We start from the raw sequence: 15,995 nt of genomic DNA on the forward strand, positions 1-15,995 counted from the left end.
CGCTAGCTTTCTTCAGCAAGTCATTGGGGTCCAAGCATCAAGCTCTATCAGTATACGAAAAGGAAATGTTAGCCATAGTCACTGCCATTTTGAAGTGGAGAGCTTACTTGGTGGGAAGGCATTTCGTCATTAAAACGGACCATCAGAGCTTGAAGTACATTATTGAACAAAGGGTACATACACCACTGCAACAGAAATGGATAGCCAAGCTGATGGGGTATGACTATGAAATACAATATAAGAAGGGGAGTGACAACGTTGTGGCAGATGCATTATCCAGGCAACCTCAGGAGGGCAGTTCTCTATGTACCATGGTCACTATCACAACGTCCTTGATCAGGGACATACAGCAGAGTTGGCAACAGGATGCAGTAGTTCAGGACTTGATCCAGAGGTTAGCCAATAATGGTCCGTGCTCGAGCAACTACTCGTGGCACCAGGGAGTGTTAAAGAGGAAGGGAAAACTGGTGGTTGGCAATGACCCGTCTTTAAGGGGCAGATTGATTACCTTGTGGCATTCGAGCTCACAAGGGGGGCATTCTGGAATTGAGGTAACGTACAGGAGGCTTAAGCAGATCTTGTACTGGCCATTCATGTTCAAGGATGTGGCTCATTTTGTAGCAGCATGCGACATCTGCCAAAGAAATAAACCAGATAATGTAGCTTATCCGGGCTTATTACAACCTCTACCCATACCTCAGAGGATCTGGTCTGACATCTCTATGGATTTTATCGAAGGCTTACCTCTCTCACATGGCAAGAAGGTGATTTTCGTGGTGGTCGATAGGCTCAGTAAATATGCCCACTTCATGGCCGTAGCTCATCCTTACACAGCCATCTCCATTGCACAGCTCTTCATGGACCAGGTTTACAGGTTGCATGGTCTTCCCCAGACCATTGTTAGTGATCGAGACCCCATCTTTCTAAGCTCCTTCTGGCGAGAAATTTTCAGGTTGCAGCAGGTTCAGTTGAACATGTCTTCTTCTTATCACCCTCAGAGCGACGGTCAGACAGAGGTAGTCAACAGATGTCTGGAGAACTATTTAAGATGTATGACGGGTGACCATCCCAGAGAATGGAGTTCGTGGTTGCCAATGGCAGAGTACTGGTATAACACAAATTTCCATTCTTCTGCTAAGTTCACTCCATATGAAATTGTCTATGGGCAGCCGGCCCCTCTTCACATTCCATACCTACCTGAGGCCACAGCATGTGCTTCCGTGGATAGGAGCTTACAAGCTAGGGAGAAGGTCATTCACTCCTTGAGACATAATCTGTCCAAGGCTCAACATCGAATGAAGCAGTTAGCTGATAAGCATAGGTCGGAGAGGGAACTTGCGGTTGGTGACTGGGTTTATGTGAAACTTCAGCCTTACAGACAGCATTCCCTACGTTCTCACCACTGTCAGAAGCTGTCACCTCGCTACTTTGGTCCATTTCAGGTGTTGGCAAGGATAGGAGCAGTGGCCTACAAGTTAGCTTTACCTTCGCATGCCCGTATCCATGACACATTCCATATCTCCTTGCTCAAAAAGAAGGTTGGCACAGGGGGCACTCAAGCTCAGATTCCCGCAGGAATTACACACCAAGGACAGATGTTGGCAGAGCCCATAGCTGTTCTTGACAGACGTCTGGTCAAGCGTGGGCGAGTTGCGGCTACACAGGTGCTGGTTCAATGGAGTAACAGCTTTCCCGAAGATGCAACTTGGGAGTACTTGCAGGACTTGCGGCTACAGTTCCCTCATTTCAATCCTTGAGGACAAGGATTGTTTTGAGAGGCGGGTATTGATACACGTGAACGGGGTTACGTAAGTTTAGGGGCTGCATGTGCGTGCATGGGGTTTGCATGGAGGGCCACAGCTGGGTTTTGTTGCAGTTAGTTACTGAAAGTTGTTACAGTTAGTTAGTACTGATTTGTAAGATTCTTATGACATCAGCAGATGTCATAAGTTTGTTAGCCGGTTATAAGCTCACCGTCTTAGCACTTATAAAAGGCGAAGATGGGCACCAGTAGAAGACAGACAAAATCTGGGAAATTTGTTATATCGGCACTTTCCATTTCTTCTGTAATCTTTCCTTCTTTATTCAAGTCAATAAAGTTCTCTTGGCTTTCGGATTACTTCTCCGCCAGTTTTTGTAATTCCTAAGTCAGAGATTGAGGACCTCTACTGTCCTTTGCATCAAAGTCGCTGCTGAGGAGAGACAGTGAGGAGCGAAAGACGATGGTCCTCTTTTGTCTTTTGCTGAAGCTTGTCTTCTCCACTCCTCTCAGGTTTTGTGATTAATTCATTCTTTTCTGGTTTTTCTTTTTGTATTTTTGGTCTCTTTTTAGCATTTTTGGTTTATTACTCTGAGTTTGATAATATTTTTGGTTTTTTTTTATGAAAATAAACTCAATAATTTAATAAAACTATATAGAGACACATGAACATAAACTTATGAGAGACTGACAAGTGACAATAGCATTTCGAGTCTGGCCTCACATACGGCCTGGTGCTCTTGGGGTGCAGGGTACTTCAGGCGCAGGGGATTAGTCGGCCCCGTAAGGATTGACCCGGACACCCATGTGTTGACAAAAAAAAAAAAAAGACAATAACATTTCCCTTTTGCTCATTCCATTTTAGACCAAAATAAAACAAAACCCCTCCCACATCAAAAGGTTATCCTCTTATGTTATTTTTAATTCTACATTAATTACAAAATTCTTACAACATAAGCACTTTTCTTGAAAAACACTTGTTAACATATACGGAGCAAAAGAAAAAAAAAACACTTGTTAACAGATACGATGAATGATCAATTAGAAAAAAAATCCAACTATCTATTAGTTATGATATTTAATAATTTAAATGATATCAAAACTAGTTTATAACATGCACACATGTAGAGCTGTTAAATGAAACGAGCAACTCGAAAACTCGATTGAGCTCGACTCGGCTTGTTAATTGTGATAAACAAGTCGAGTTCGAACTCAAGAAATACTCGTTTAATTAACAAGCCGAGTAAGCTTGACTCATTTGTTATCCAAGTAGCTCGATTATACTCAATAAGGAAGGACATATATGTCATTTCACAATTCAAAAGTATAAAAATTAAAAATTATCGATTTTTATTGGGGTTAATTTGCACGAGCTCGTACAAGCTCGACTCATTTGTGATAAACGAATCGAACTCAGGCAAGCTCACAAACGAGTCGAGCTCGATCTCGAGCTCAAACTCGAGCCACATGTCCATCTGGCGAATCGAGTTCGAAGTCCGAACACATTTCAAAACTCGTCCACCTATTGGAGTGAGCTCGAGCTTGGCTCGAGTTAAACTCGAGTCGAGCTCAACAATCAAATATTCGACTCGACTCAATTAACAGCTCTATGTATCCTATTAATCAATTCACTAAATTTAATTAGCATGTTTGGATAAGAGATTATTTGAGATATTTATTTAAAATAATTACTGTAACATTTTTCGTGATGTGATATATGTGAAATAAAAAAAAAAGATTAAAATGATGCAAGCAAATTATTTTTTTTTCAAATCATTCGCATCCAAATTGTTTAGGATGTATTATTTGTGATGATACTTGATTTTATTATTCTCATCATTCACCCATTCGTACTAGTTTGCTTTTTCCTTTAAATACCATAACATGATAACATACGATAAAAGTCACTTATAATACTCATTTATTTGCCAAGTGCTAGCACTTTCTTTAGAGTATCAGCCAAAAAATTTTTAAGAAGAAAAGAAAGAAAGAGCTACATCTCCACGAGCAGACAGTCCAGGCAATCAATCAGCTTCACAACCATAGGGAAAACCATAGAAAAAGGCCCGAGCATATCAGAAAATGTTCTCGGGTCCAGTTGAAAACTAGTACCAGCACAACAAACTCCTTCCTGTCCTATAATTTGTCTATGCAAAATGAGATGCAAGATGACCAAACCAATTCAACAAGAAAACTTTTTGGATAATATACAAGCAAATCTCAGCAGACAAACTTTGATATAGTAAGAAGAAAAAAATGACATCCAGCCACCAAATATCTAATTTCCATTTCATGGCCAGTCCAGATCTGTTGTGGTAGCTCACATTCTCCAGCATCAAAGTTAATCAATCATCCAACCCTCCCTAAAGTAAATCATATCGAAGGCATGTACACATACTATGCTCATTAGTAAAGCTTCAAGCATTTATCCTTCTGAGTTCAACTCCAATCTTTGCATTAGCAATACTTCCTCCCTTGGTGGCTGTAATTAAGAGACAAGTTTGAGCAACCATAAGCAGAATACAAAACTGGAAAAGGTATTCATAGAACCAAAGCAGAATAAAAGAAGGAAAAGAATCCTTATAACTAGTACTACTAACAATGGAAGCTTTGGCTTGGGCCTGCGATTAATAAACAGATTTTATTTGTCCTCTACTTGCAGTTAAACGATCTTCCCTATTAAATATCTCAGCTCAGTCATCCTACATGCATAAATGAATCGTTATGATAGGTGCAATCCAGAACTTTAAACAAGACACAGAGAGTGTCAAAGAGCAAAATAAAAAATTATTCTCTACATGGTACTATCAAATTTGCTGATCAGCATCAAACTTAAGCAGTCACTAAAAGCAACAATAGCAAAGAGCAGATATCGGGTGAATACAGGCAATGGTACTACAGCACGTTCTAACACTGCGGTAAACTTTGCATTTAGATCATCGTCAATATCAGATCAATGAATGTTTCATTGTCAAAATTGCCCAACTGCCAGCTCCAGTATGTTTGCTTCCATAATATCTGTATGTTCTGAAAACAACGAGTATTCGAAAGTAAAAGGACAACTGTCAATGAAAGGACACATGTAGAGTCATTAGCACAACATAGCAATTTTATGAAGCTTAGATAAGTTAAAATACGAGTACGATTATGCTAAATACAAGTCATTAGCACTCAGGCAAAGAATACTCAAAAAAGTGGCTCTCCAGTTTAGTGAAAGAAAGTGAATTCCACAGTATGATGACTCTCATCCGCAACTCCAGCTTATGTGTCACTTGTTAGGATCCAGGCGCGGAATAAACAACTATTGAGACATCAAGTACACAACAATTTAATGAGGAAACAAGTCACAAGCATGAAAGATAAATGACACACAATATTTAACGTGGTTCGACTCCACCATTGAGCCTACATCCACGAAGAGAAACCTGTTCTTTATTATGAGAGGAAAACCTTATACAAGAATACAACTTGAACCCAAACCCAACTCTTGTATACCATCTCTCATCTCCCAAGAACCCTCTCTCACACCCCATGTATAAGGCTACATGATGCCCCTTGTGTCTCCTTGTGTGTGTCTTTTGTATATTATGCCAACCAACCTATTTATAGGGAACATTACTGCCAAAAAACCAAATAACAATTTGGAAACCAATACTATTTCCTAAACTCATATAGAAATAGCATCTTATTCCTGCTAAATAGGGCTTTACTTGACTACTATTTCAAGTAACTAAATTCAATTAGAAAACTAGTTACTTCCCACACCAAATAAGAAACTTAACTAAAAGAAATTAAGTCAATTTCCTAACAAATCTCCATCTTGGCGAAAATTTCTTTTAGCAACCATCTGCCTTCAACTACCAAATAATATGGTATCAAACTACACACCCGAATCAATACAGTCCCGACTTCAAATTGATTCAATCAACAAACGAACATGTGTAGCTACCCCGAGTCTAACCTCTAGTTGACTCGTGAGAAAGTGCCTCAATTCACCATCTCCCTTTGCATGATTTCTTCTCACCACCACTTGCAATCTGAAATTTCCTTCTGTGAGCTCTAACTCTAACCATTGAGGCAATCAAGTGGTAAAATTATCATACTTCTTCCCATCCTCAGAACTGTCTCGCCACGTAGGATTTCTAAGACTCCACCTAAAACGAAAAATTCGTAACTGTCAGAGTCTTCTGGCGCATGGAAATTAGATCTCCTTGTTTCTTTGGGACACGTGCCACACCACCCAAAAAACATAACCAAAATCTAAAATCCACTGGGATGAAGAATCAACCGTTGGAGGTGTGAGAAAGTCTCCACCAATTCACGTCCAAAATCAACATTGGATTCCACATTTTCCTTGACCCTTGAATCACCTGCCTAGATTCACCGTCAAGCATCTCCATACTTTTCGACTTTTCATTTTTCACCATCAATGCTTTTTGCCAAACCATTGAAACAAGGATACCACCCATTAAATTGTTCAATTGGTGACAGCTACCAATCCACTTGATCTCAATAGTTAATTAGGATCCAACTACGAACCTTGAGCAGCCCTGTCTCACAAACAAACTCTGATACCACTTGTTAGAATCCAGGCGCGGAATAAATAACTATTGAGACATCAAGTACACAACAATATAATGAGGAAACAAGTCACAAGCATGAAAAATAAACGACACACAATATTTAACGTGATTCGGTTCCACCATTGAGTCTACATCCATGGAGAGAAACCTGTTCTTTATTGTGAGAGGAAAACTCTATACAAGAATACAACTTGAACCCAAACCCAACCCTCTCTCACACCCCATGTATAAGGCTACATGATGTCCCTTGTGTCTCCTTGTATGTGTCTTTTGTATATTATGTCAACCCACCTATTTATAGGGAACATTACTGCCCAAAAATCAAATAACAATTTGAAAACCAATACTATTTCCTAAACTCATATAGAAATAGCATCTTATTCTTGCTAAATAGGACTTTACTTGACTACTATTTCAAGTAACTAAATCCAATTAGCAAACTAGTTACTTCCCACACCAAATAAGAAACTTAACTAAAAGAAATTAAGCCAATTTCTTAACATCACTAAATTTGATTACTTTCCAACTGCCAAGTGAACAATGTCTGCATATGAAGATAAATTAAGCTGCAATGTCTGCACATGCAAATTACGTCGACAAGCAATCATATATAAAGTAAGCATCTACAAAGTGATTCAAACGGCCAATGTAAACCTTCGAGAAAGTTGAAAATTAGGAATAAAAATTTGAGAAACTGAGGAGAAAGGAATGATTAAAGTGTACAAACCATGAATAGCATTGAAAACAGGCAGGTAGCCACTCTTTTCATCTGATAGTGATGAGAAAGCTTCAACACATCGTCGCTTCTCACCCTGCAAGTATTTAATCTTCAAATCTCTAGAATATGCTCAAAGATTGGTCGCTTATCCCCCTGTAGCAATAAAATGTAGGGAACTTTTGATGCTGCAATTATCGTCGCAAACTTGTAAAATCACTTATCTACTGCAACTTCTCTTTATTGCACTTACATCTCTTCCAATTTTTTATTTGCCAATTAGATTTATTTTAGTCTCAATTGCTGCTCTACTATTTATATAAAGAATAACGAAAGGGTACAAATCAAAGTAAATTATTATCCCTCCTCGTGTATGATTTTTTATTAAAAGGTGACAATGTTACAAAAAATGCCAATCAAAGGAAGGTAAGAGAGATTTTTGAAATTATAAGGATATTAAATGATATTAAGGCAAACCTCAAAATAGGTTTGTGAAATTACCCCAATAATCAATAAGTGAAGCAAAAGAAGCATATGCACAGTGCCTCGTTCTGGTTTTAGGAAGAGAAAATCGTTCGACATTTCTCATATATTTGTAAAATGACTTTTTGTCCCTTACAAATTTACATTGATCACATTTGATCCCTACCTAAGTTTTCGACTAGTTTTTTGTCGGAATCCACCATGTGCCTTGCAAATGATCATTTTTTTAGGGCAAAATTATCAAATCAAATTTTATATAATTCTATTTATTGTCCTTCATATTTCACAAAATGAATTTTTTCATCCCTAACATTTTTATAAAAATGAATTGTTTTTTCTCTCACATTTCATAAAATGAATTTTTTCATTTCTCACATTTTTCAAAATAAATTTTTTCATCCATCATTGATCATGTGCAATAGGTTTTTTTTAACTCATGTATATATCTATTAGATTTCACCTGAACAGTAAGAATAATATGTAATATATCTTTATTTAATTTCACGTAAACTGCTTAATCTTAGTTGTACACATTCTATTCAATAGATATATATATATATATATATATATATATATATATATATATATATATAGGGGTTTAAAACTAATAATTTTGTTTTAAACCCATGTATATATCTATGTGATCTCACCACGTGAACTTATTTAATATTTGTGGTCTTTTCTTTTGGTAATAATTTATTTATTGAGTTGTATAATAAGACCATCTAATTAATCGGTCATAATTCGAATTCTATAGTCGTACTAATAAATTACAATTTAAATCTAAAGTTTTCACTCGTCAATTTTAAGACCAACAATTAAATTACTTGTTATGATTGTCTTCAAATTTTAAAATACCTATTACTTACTTTTTTTTTGTCATACTTTTCCTTTGTTTAATTTTTTTGTACAAATTTAATTCGATATAAACGCTCAATAATATTTAAAATTAAATGTCTTCTTTGTTTTCAAATTTCAAGTAAAATGAAATGAATATGAGTGAAAAACTAACAATTTATTAAAATTTATATATATTTATATATATATATTTGATTTCACCTAAGCAGTACAAAGTAGCATGTAATATGTCTCTAATTTCGTTTGGTGAAATCAAATAGAGACATATTACATGCTATTCGTACTATTCAAGTGAAATCAAATAGATATATACATGGGTTTTAAAAAGAAACTATTCGCACACATGATTAATGAGGAATAAGAAAAATCTATTTTGAAAAATGTGAATGATGAAAAGAATTCATTTAGTGAAATATAAGAGACTAAAAAATTCATTTTATGAAATGTGAGAGACAATAAATCGAATTATGTAAAATTATATTTGATAATTTCGCCTTTAAAAAATTATCACGGACAAGGCATGTGGCAGATTTCGATCAAAAACTAGTTTGAAACCTAGATGGGAACCAAATTTGACTAATATAAATTTGTAAGGGACGTAAAATTACACTTTTAAAAGTGAGGGACGAAAAAAATTATTTTACAAAATGTCAGAAAAGTTTTAAACGATTTTCCCTTTTAGTAATTTGCCTTTGATCGATACAACTTGCAATAAAAGTTTCTTACCGAAAACAGTACTAGTAATAAAAGTTAGTGTGCAAATAGCAGTTTAGCCCTGAATTTTTGGAGAAATAACACGTTATTACCATGAATCTTGAAGATATGCACTTTACCGCCCATGAAAGCTGATCAAATGTTTAGAAAAGTTGCTCTACCCAAACCACTAGTACAATGACATTGTTGTGCTTAATTATTGTCAAAAATACTTATTTGGATTGCTATTTTTAGAAATTTTTAATGAAAAATATACTGTAGTAATTTGATGTATGTGAGGTAAAAAAATGATCGAAAAATATCTTAATGAAAAACGTAAACATTTTTCTGCGAAAACTCACAATCCAAACAAGTGTAAATTGCTACGTTTGCCAGCACAAAACAATATTCACTTTTATCCTTGGTTGATACGTTTGCCACTACTATTAAAATTTAGAAACTCCCTAGTGAGGCTGGTGCTTTTTTCTCTGTATTTACTGCAGAGTCAATGCGTGTACTTTAAAAAAAAAAATGTATATAGGACTAAGTGCATTACATTCTATTGCAAAAGTTTAGTGCTTAATTAATTTGTTCAATTTTACTTTTGTTTAATTTCTTATATAATTGCAGTGCTGTCTTTAGAAGAGATTAATATAATTGTGGTTCTTTTTAGGAGTTTATGGTGGATTATTTAAAAGGAGATTAATAAAATTGTTGTACATGAATTTGTGTAAAATTGTGGTACCTGAATTTGTGTTCTTTTTGGGATGGTTTACCTGTGTAAAATAGTTGCCATTATTGAATTCATGGGATCCTCAATTTCATCGCACTATATCATGAATTTCAGTCTGATATGAGGATCAAAGGATGTTTGAGCATTTTTAGGTGATATTAAGGGTTTTGTCCGAACCCTGGCTAGTTGCGAGGTTGATTAAGGGTGTAGTTGTCGAAACCATAAAGTCTGCAAGAAAGGAAAAAGAAATTGCTTGAAGGATAGTCTTATAAGCTTGAGGGCAAATTTTTCAATTCAAATAATATAAAAAGAGAGAGGTAGGGTCTAAAACATTTTAAAAAAAAAACAAAAAAGTGCTAATGTCTTCTGCCTTGTTCTTATTCTTATCAAGTACATTACTCAATAAAAGGCATATCGTATCTTGGTACATTGCAAGTATTTTAAGCGTGATAAAGCATATCAACATCTTTTTAATATAGCAAATAAATATAATCATCAATTTTTGGTGATATTTCATTTGCTATCTTGTTTTGATATAGACAATTCAATAAAAGTGCACTTAAACAAAAAGGAAAAATAATTAACTTTGAAAAGAAATTACCCAACCAAAATAAAAGGGTTTTGCATGCCAAATTGGTTAATCCATTTAAAGACTCGTTTGCTTTTTATTCTTTGGGACCAAAGCTATGAGTATTGATACTTATAATTCTAACAAGGTATTAAGACAAAACAAGGATTTCACAGTATGATTAACCCTAAAAGTAATTTCAAACGCCCAAGTAGTTAAAATTATTAAACTCCTCGCCTGTAACTGTAACTGTAACTGTATTGGGAGATAACATTTACTTTCCAACTCTCCAAGACTTAGATTGCATGGTGATGCACATGCGCTGATGACACTATTCTTTTCAATTACGGAAAGCGGAAACAAGAAAATTCAACATGTTCCCTGAAATAAAGAAAGATAACAGATAATTAATGTCATCAAAGTATACCTACTACTATAGAAGGGATTGCAACTATTCTGGAAGATGTGCAGGAACTCAGAATAAGGTTTGAAAGTTGTAATTTTGTGTTTATACCTAGATCAGAAAATGAAATCAGCCATGCTCTAACTCAATTTGCTGTCAAACTAGTGCATGATATTAAATGGGAACAAGACTTCCCAAGATGGCTGATGAACTTAGTGCAGAAGCAAATGAGGGTAGTAGCCCCTTTTTGTAATTAAATCTTGCACTATCAAGTGTCCATATATATATATATATATATATATATATATATATATATATATGAATCTGTTAACGTTTGTTGGAAAAAAAAATTACAAAGAGAAGGGAAAGAAAAAAGCTACTACATCACAGATTCAGTGGTTTCAAAAATATCAAGTGTGTTCAACTAGATTTTGCTTTGCTCTAATCCTATGTGCTTTCATTCTTTGACGTGCCTGTTCTGATATTTCTGTTTGTCCCATTCTGGAATTAATGTATCCCTGTAATGAAATAGCATTCATCAGGTTCCATCTTCTTTTCCCATAGGCAACAAAGTCATTCCATTTCCTACCTAATGTAAAGCTCTTCATTCCTTTTCCTACCAAATGTAAACAGAACTCAACAGGCATCAGGCTGTCAAACTTTCACTCAGAACACATGAACAAACCTAAAAGTAACAGACACCAAGAAATGAGTGGTAGCAGAAAGACACAGGCACAGAAGAATGCTCTGAAAGTTTGGATGCGCAGACCACACTTTTTGGGGTCAAATTTCATGGCCAATCCAGATCTGTGATGACAGCATACTTCAGCGCCAACTTTAATTAATTAATTCACCACTCACTAAGGTTACAAAAATTGCACTCTTCCATCTGCATTAATGCGTAGCAGTACTGTCATCATTAGTGATAGAATCAAATATTTATCGTTTGAGTTCAATCTTAGCATACCGAAACTTGCTTCTGCAGTGCATGTGATTAAGAGACAAACTTAAAGAACTAAAGCAGAACATAAGCGTTGAAAGAGTTATTCTAAAGAACCAACAGCAAAATGGGGAAAAACAGAGACAGTTAAAACAAGTTAACCTGATAATAGTAGATATTTCTTTTTTCGGCCTGCGATTAAGAGACATTTACACTGCCCTCCTATCGAAGTTAGAATGTTCACCGTGTTTAAATATTTCGAGTCGAATATACTACATTGAGTATCTGAATCTCTATCAAGTAAAAACTCAACTTTGTATGGCTGGATGCCTAAGATGTCCTTAAAAAGGACAGAGAAGAGCATCCAAAGAGCAAAATCAAATAAAAAAAGGAGCACAAAAAAGAGTGAAATATCCAGAGATCCTAAATGGAGCCAATTAAGTATAAGATCCCCCTCCTCCAACATTTAGACTGTTATTGCACATTTTTGGAGCAAACTTCTCAACTATCTTAAAAAGGGATGGATCATTTCCACTATCTCTGAACAAAGCTAGTAAAAAGGCAAAAGTAGATACTTGCAGTGAGAATCCTCTCTTATCCATTTCTTCAAAATAAACCACTGCATCATCAAATTCGCTAGCCTTAATAAGTCCTTGGACAATAATATTTAAGATAAACAATGCAATTACTATATGGTATAGGCGATAAACTCAACATCTTCATGCTGCTCCATTGAGCAGGTCCAGTATATTAGAGAAGCGTTTTTGGTATAATAAAAGAATAGAAGATGATGTAGGCCAGAACGTTGAGTGACAAAAGCAGCCTCTTTGCATCCAATGGCTTTTGATTATGCTAACAACTAAGTAAGCTTCTTCTATATTCTCTCACAAAATTCAGAAAGGGAAAGAGAAGCATTTTTCGTCTATAATAGAATAGAAGATGCCGTAGGTAACAACTAAGTCAAACTTACTTCTATCTTCTCCACTCACAGATAACTACAGATGATAATTTCTAAATATTCCAGCATGCTTATCACCTCATTCTAGAGAAAGGGAGCAGAAAGCTCAAAGTGTGCCTGCAATGTGTATCAGTAGCTCAGAAAAATTCCCGTGGGGAGAAACCCTCAGGTAAAGAAGATACAAGGGAATTGAAGTTTAATAGTTTAACCATAGCTGCTCTTCAACCAGAACAAGCAGACTGAGAGCTGCTATGCCACGGCTGCCCTTCAGTCTTTGGCTGGAGGGCGTCCTTTGCCTTCCAAAAGGTGCATCAATAGTTCACAACTTGAAAATGGTTAATAAATGTGTGACAAAAACTCAGAAGTTAATGGCCCTAATACAAAACTGTTTGGACCTTAATTGTGCTCATGCTTGCAAACTTAAGGCACCAAAATCAACCAAAAAACACTTTGTAACCTCTAAAATTTACAGAATGCAATTTCCAATTATCACAGGAGGTAAAAACTTCTGGGTGTTACTGCTAGTTACACTTTCTCTGATCTTTAATCCATAAATTCAGGAACTTGTGAGCGAATTTCATGTCTAAGGGGAGGGCAGGGATGTATATGGGAAGAATTAGAAAATGCACTCAAACAAAGAAGACTTGAAAAAATGGCAGTCAAGTTTATTTGGAGAAAGTGAATTCTACAGTACAATGACTTTCATCCACAACTCCTGTTTTTTTTTTTGGTCACTTAATTGATTATTTTGCAACTGCCATGCGAACAATGTCTGTATAAGAACAATTTAGCTGCAGTTTAGTAACCCGACATGACAATTACATGGACAAGCTATCATGTATCAAGTAAGCATACATAAGAGTGACTCAAACAGACAATGTGAACCATCGAGACAATTAGGAATAAAAATTTGAGAAACTGAGGAGAGAGGAATGATTAAAGTGTACAAACCATGAATAGCATTGAAAACAGGCAGGTAGCCACTCTTTTCATCTGATAGTGATGATAAAGCTTCAACACATCGTCGCTTACCACCCTGCAAGTATTTAATCTTCAAATCTCTAGAATATGCTCAAAGATTGCTCCACCCAGGACTGTTGATAAACTTTTTGAAACCAAAAGGATAGATACTGACAACAATGTCTGCTGCGAATCTACATCATGTACCTTTGGATGATTAAATGCAAGGAGCCAAATAAAGCAGCAGAATATCCAAAGGTTCCAAATGAAGCCCATTAAGGATAAGATCCCCCTTCTCCATTATTTAGACTTCCATTACACATCTTTGGTGCAAACTTCTCAATTATCTTAAAAATAAAGGGATCATTTCCACTATCTCTGTATGAATCTAGTAAAAACGAAAAAGTAGACAAATGCAGTGAGAATCCTCTCCTATCCATTTCATCAAAATAAACCACTGCATCATTAAATTCGCCAGCCTTAAGAAGTCCATGAACAATAATATTAAATGTAATTAGATCTGGAGCGCAACCATTTTCTTCCATTTTCTTAATAAACTCTTTGGCTTCCTCTAGTAAACCTTCTGAAAAGAGGCCATTTATCATCGTGTTATATGTTATAACATCAGGGTCTAATCCTTTAGAAGACAGACTATAGAAAAGATGCCGGGCACTGTCAAGCTTCCTACATTTGAATAATCCATCAAGGACGATGCTGTACATTGTTATCGGACAACCTACTCCATCAACTTCCATCTGGTGCAAAAATTGAAGTGCTTCCTCAACATGTGAGTTCTTGCATAAACCGTCCAATAACACACAGTAAGTGTAAAAATCAGGCTTTATGCCAGCAGCTCGCATCTCATTGAAAACTTCGATTGCTGTAAGATACCTCCGCACACTAAATAAACCCTGCAGGACAGTGTTATAAGCTGCAACATCAGGTGTTAAGCCTTTCCGTGGAATCTCTTGGAAGAGACTCATGGCTGCTTCCACTTTCAGTTTCTTCATATAGCCATTGATCAATATGCTATGGCTTTGAACATCAGGATTAAGGCCGTTAGCAGCCATTTTATCAAAAACTCTCTTTGCTTCATCCATTCGGCCTTGTAAACAGTACCCATCCATCAATGCATTATATGTAACATTATCAGGCTTCTGATTTTGCTCAATCATGATTTTCAGCACCTCCTCTGCACCTTCTAACTGTCCTTCCTTACATAGTGCATCAATAAGAATATTATAAGTAATAAAATTTGGAACAATATTATAAGCCTTCATCTCAGTCAAGAGCTGTTCAACGTCCTTCCATTTACTTAAGTTGCACAGACCCCAGACCAAACAATTGTAAGTGATGTCATCCGGGGCAATTCCTTTCTCAATCATCTCGTGTAGAAGGGAGAGAGCTTGATCCATCATTTTATCCTTGCACAACCTGTCGATAATAGTGTTGTAAGCAGCTGTATGAGGCCTGCACCTTCCTCCTTTTTCCATGAATCTAAGGACTTGAATGGCCATGCTAGTGTTCCCAGCCTTAGAAAGCCCATCTATCACAGTCCCATACGTAATTTCGCTGGGTACGCATAGCTTTTCATACATTATTTTCTTGAACAATCCTTGTGCCTCATGAATTTTGTGTTCCCGAAAGAGTCCTTTGAGCAGAGTGGTAAATGTGGCCGTATCGGGCACAATACCTCGCTTGAAGAAGCTACCCAATATAGAAAACCCAAAATCCACTCTACCCAAGAAGCAGTAACAATTAATCACAATACTTAGCGTGTATTCATTAAGCGGAATGCATCCTAACTCAGCCATATCTCTGAAAAGAGAAAGAACCACCAAATATTGCTTCATCTTAACAATACGACCCAGCAATTGAGTGAAATGAACAACACTAGGCACAGGTCTCATCCGGACCATCTGCTTGTAAAAGCCTAGAGCTTCATCAAGATTGCTGATACTGCCAATATCACTCCTCAATCTCCGAGACCCATAATGAACAATGTTGTTAGGCTTAGCCTGATGATGATTACTACTTTCAATACCAATGGTGAGGGCTGCAGAGAGAAAAGCTGATCGGATAGGGGTTGAATTTCTTGGAGAAAGAAATGAAAGAGAAGTAAAAGCGGCAGTAGTAGCCGTACCTTTCGCCCCTGCTTTGTGACAAAGATAAGCAACAGAGAAGGCCCTTTTTCTCATCTTCTTGATGGTTTTGCCTTCGGAGTTCAGCTACAAAATCAGAAAGTCGCCGCTGAGGAGACAGAGTGAGGAGCGAAAGACGATGGTCCTCTTTTGTCTTTTGCTGAAGCTTGTCTTCTCCTCTCCTCTCAGGTTTTGTGATTA

At 36.3% G+C, this 15,995-nt stretch overlaps 1 protein-coding gene across 4 annotated transcripts; it reads right to left on the reverse strand.

Moving 5' to 3' along the window:
• Nucleotides 1–11,157: 11,157 nt before the first annotated feature.
• Nucleotides 11,158–15,995, reverse strand: LOC113693794 (uncharacterized). 4 transcript variants are annotated; one of them, XM_027212490.2, is made up of 3 exons: nucleotides 15,797–15,995; nucleotides 13,645–15,709; nucleotides 11,158–11,684 (listed from the first exon to the last, which is right to left on the reverse strand). In XM_027212490.2, exons 1-2 carry the CDS (start codon nucleotides 15,849–15,851, stop codon nucleotides 13,929–13,931), a joined length of 1,836 nt encoding a protein of 611 aa, XP_027068291.1. In that variant the 5' UTR covers nucleotides 15,852–15,995; the 3' UTR covers nucleotides 11,158–11,684; nucleotides 13,645–13,928. The 4 variants fall into 4 exon arrangements, with proteins under 4 accessions (XP_027068291.1, XP_071909346.1, XP_071909345.1 ...); XM_072053245.1 differs by having other exon boundaries at nucleotides 11,158–11,313; nucleotides 13,645–15,995; XM_072053244.1 differs by having other exon boundaries at nucleotides 11,158–11,411; nucleotides 13,645–15,995.

Source organism: Coffea arabica, chromosome 6c (genome assembly GCF_036785885.1).
Source record: "Coffea arabica cultivar ET-39 chromosome 6c, Coffea Arabica ET-39 HiFi, whole genome shotgun sequence".
NCBI lineage: Eukaryota > Viridiplantae > Streptophyta > Magnoliopsida > Gentianales > Rubiaceae > Coffea > Coffea arabica.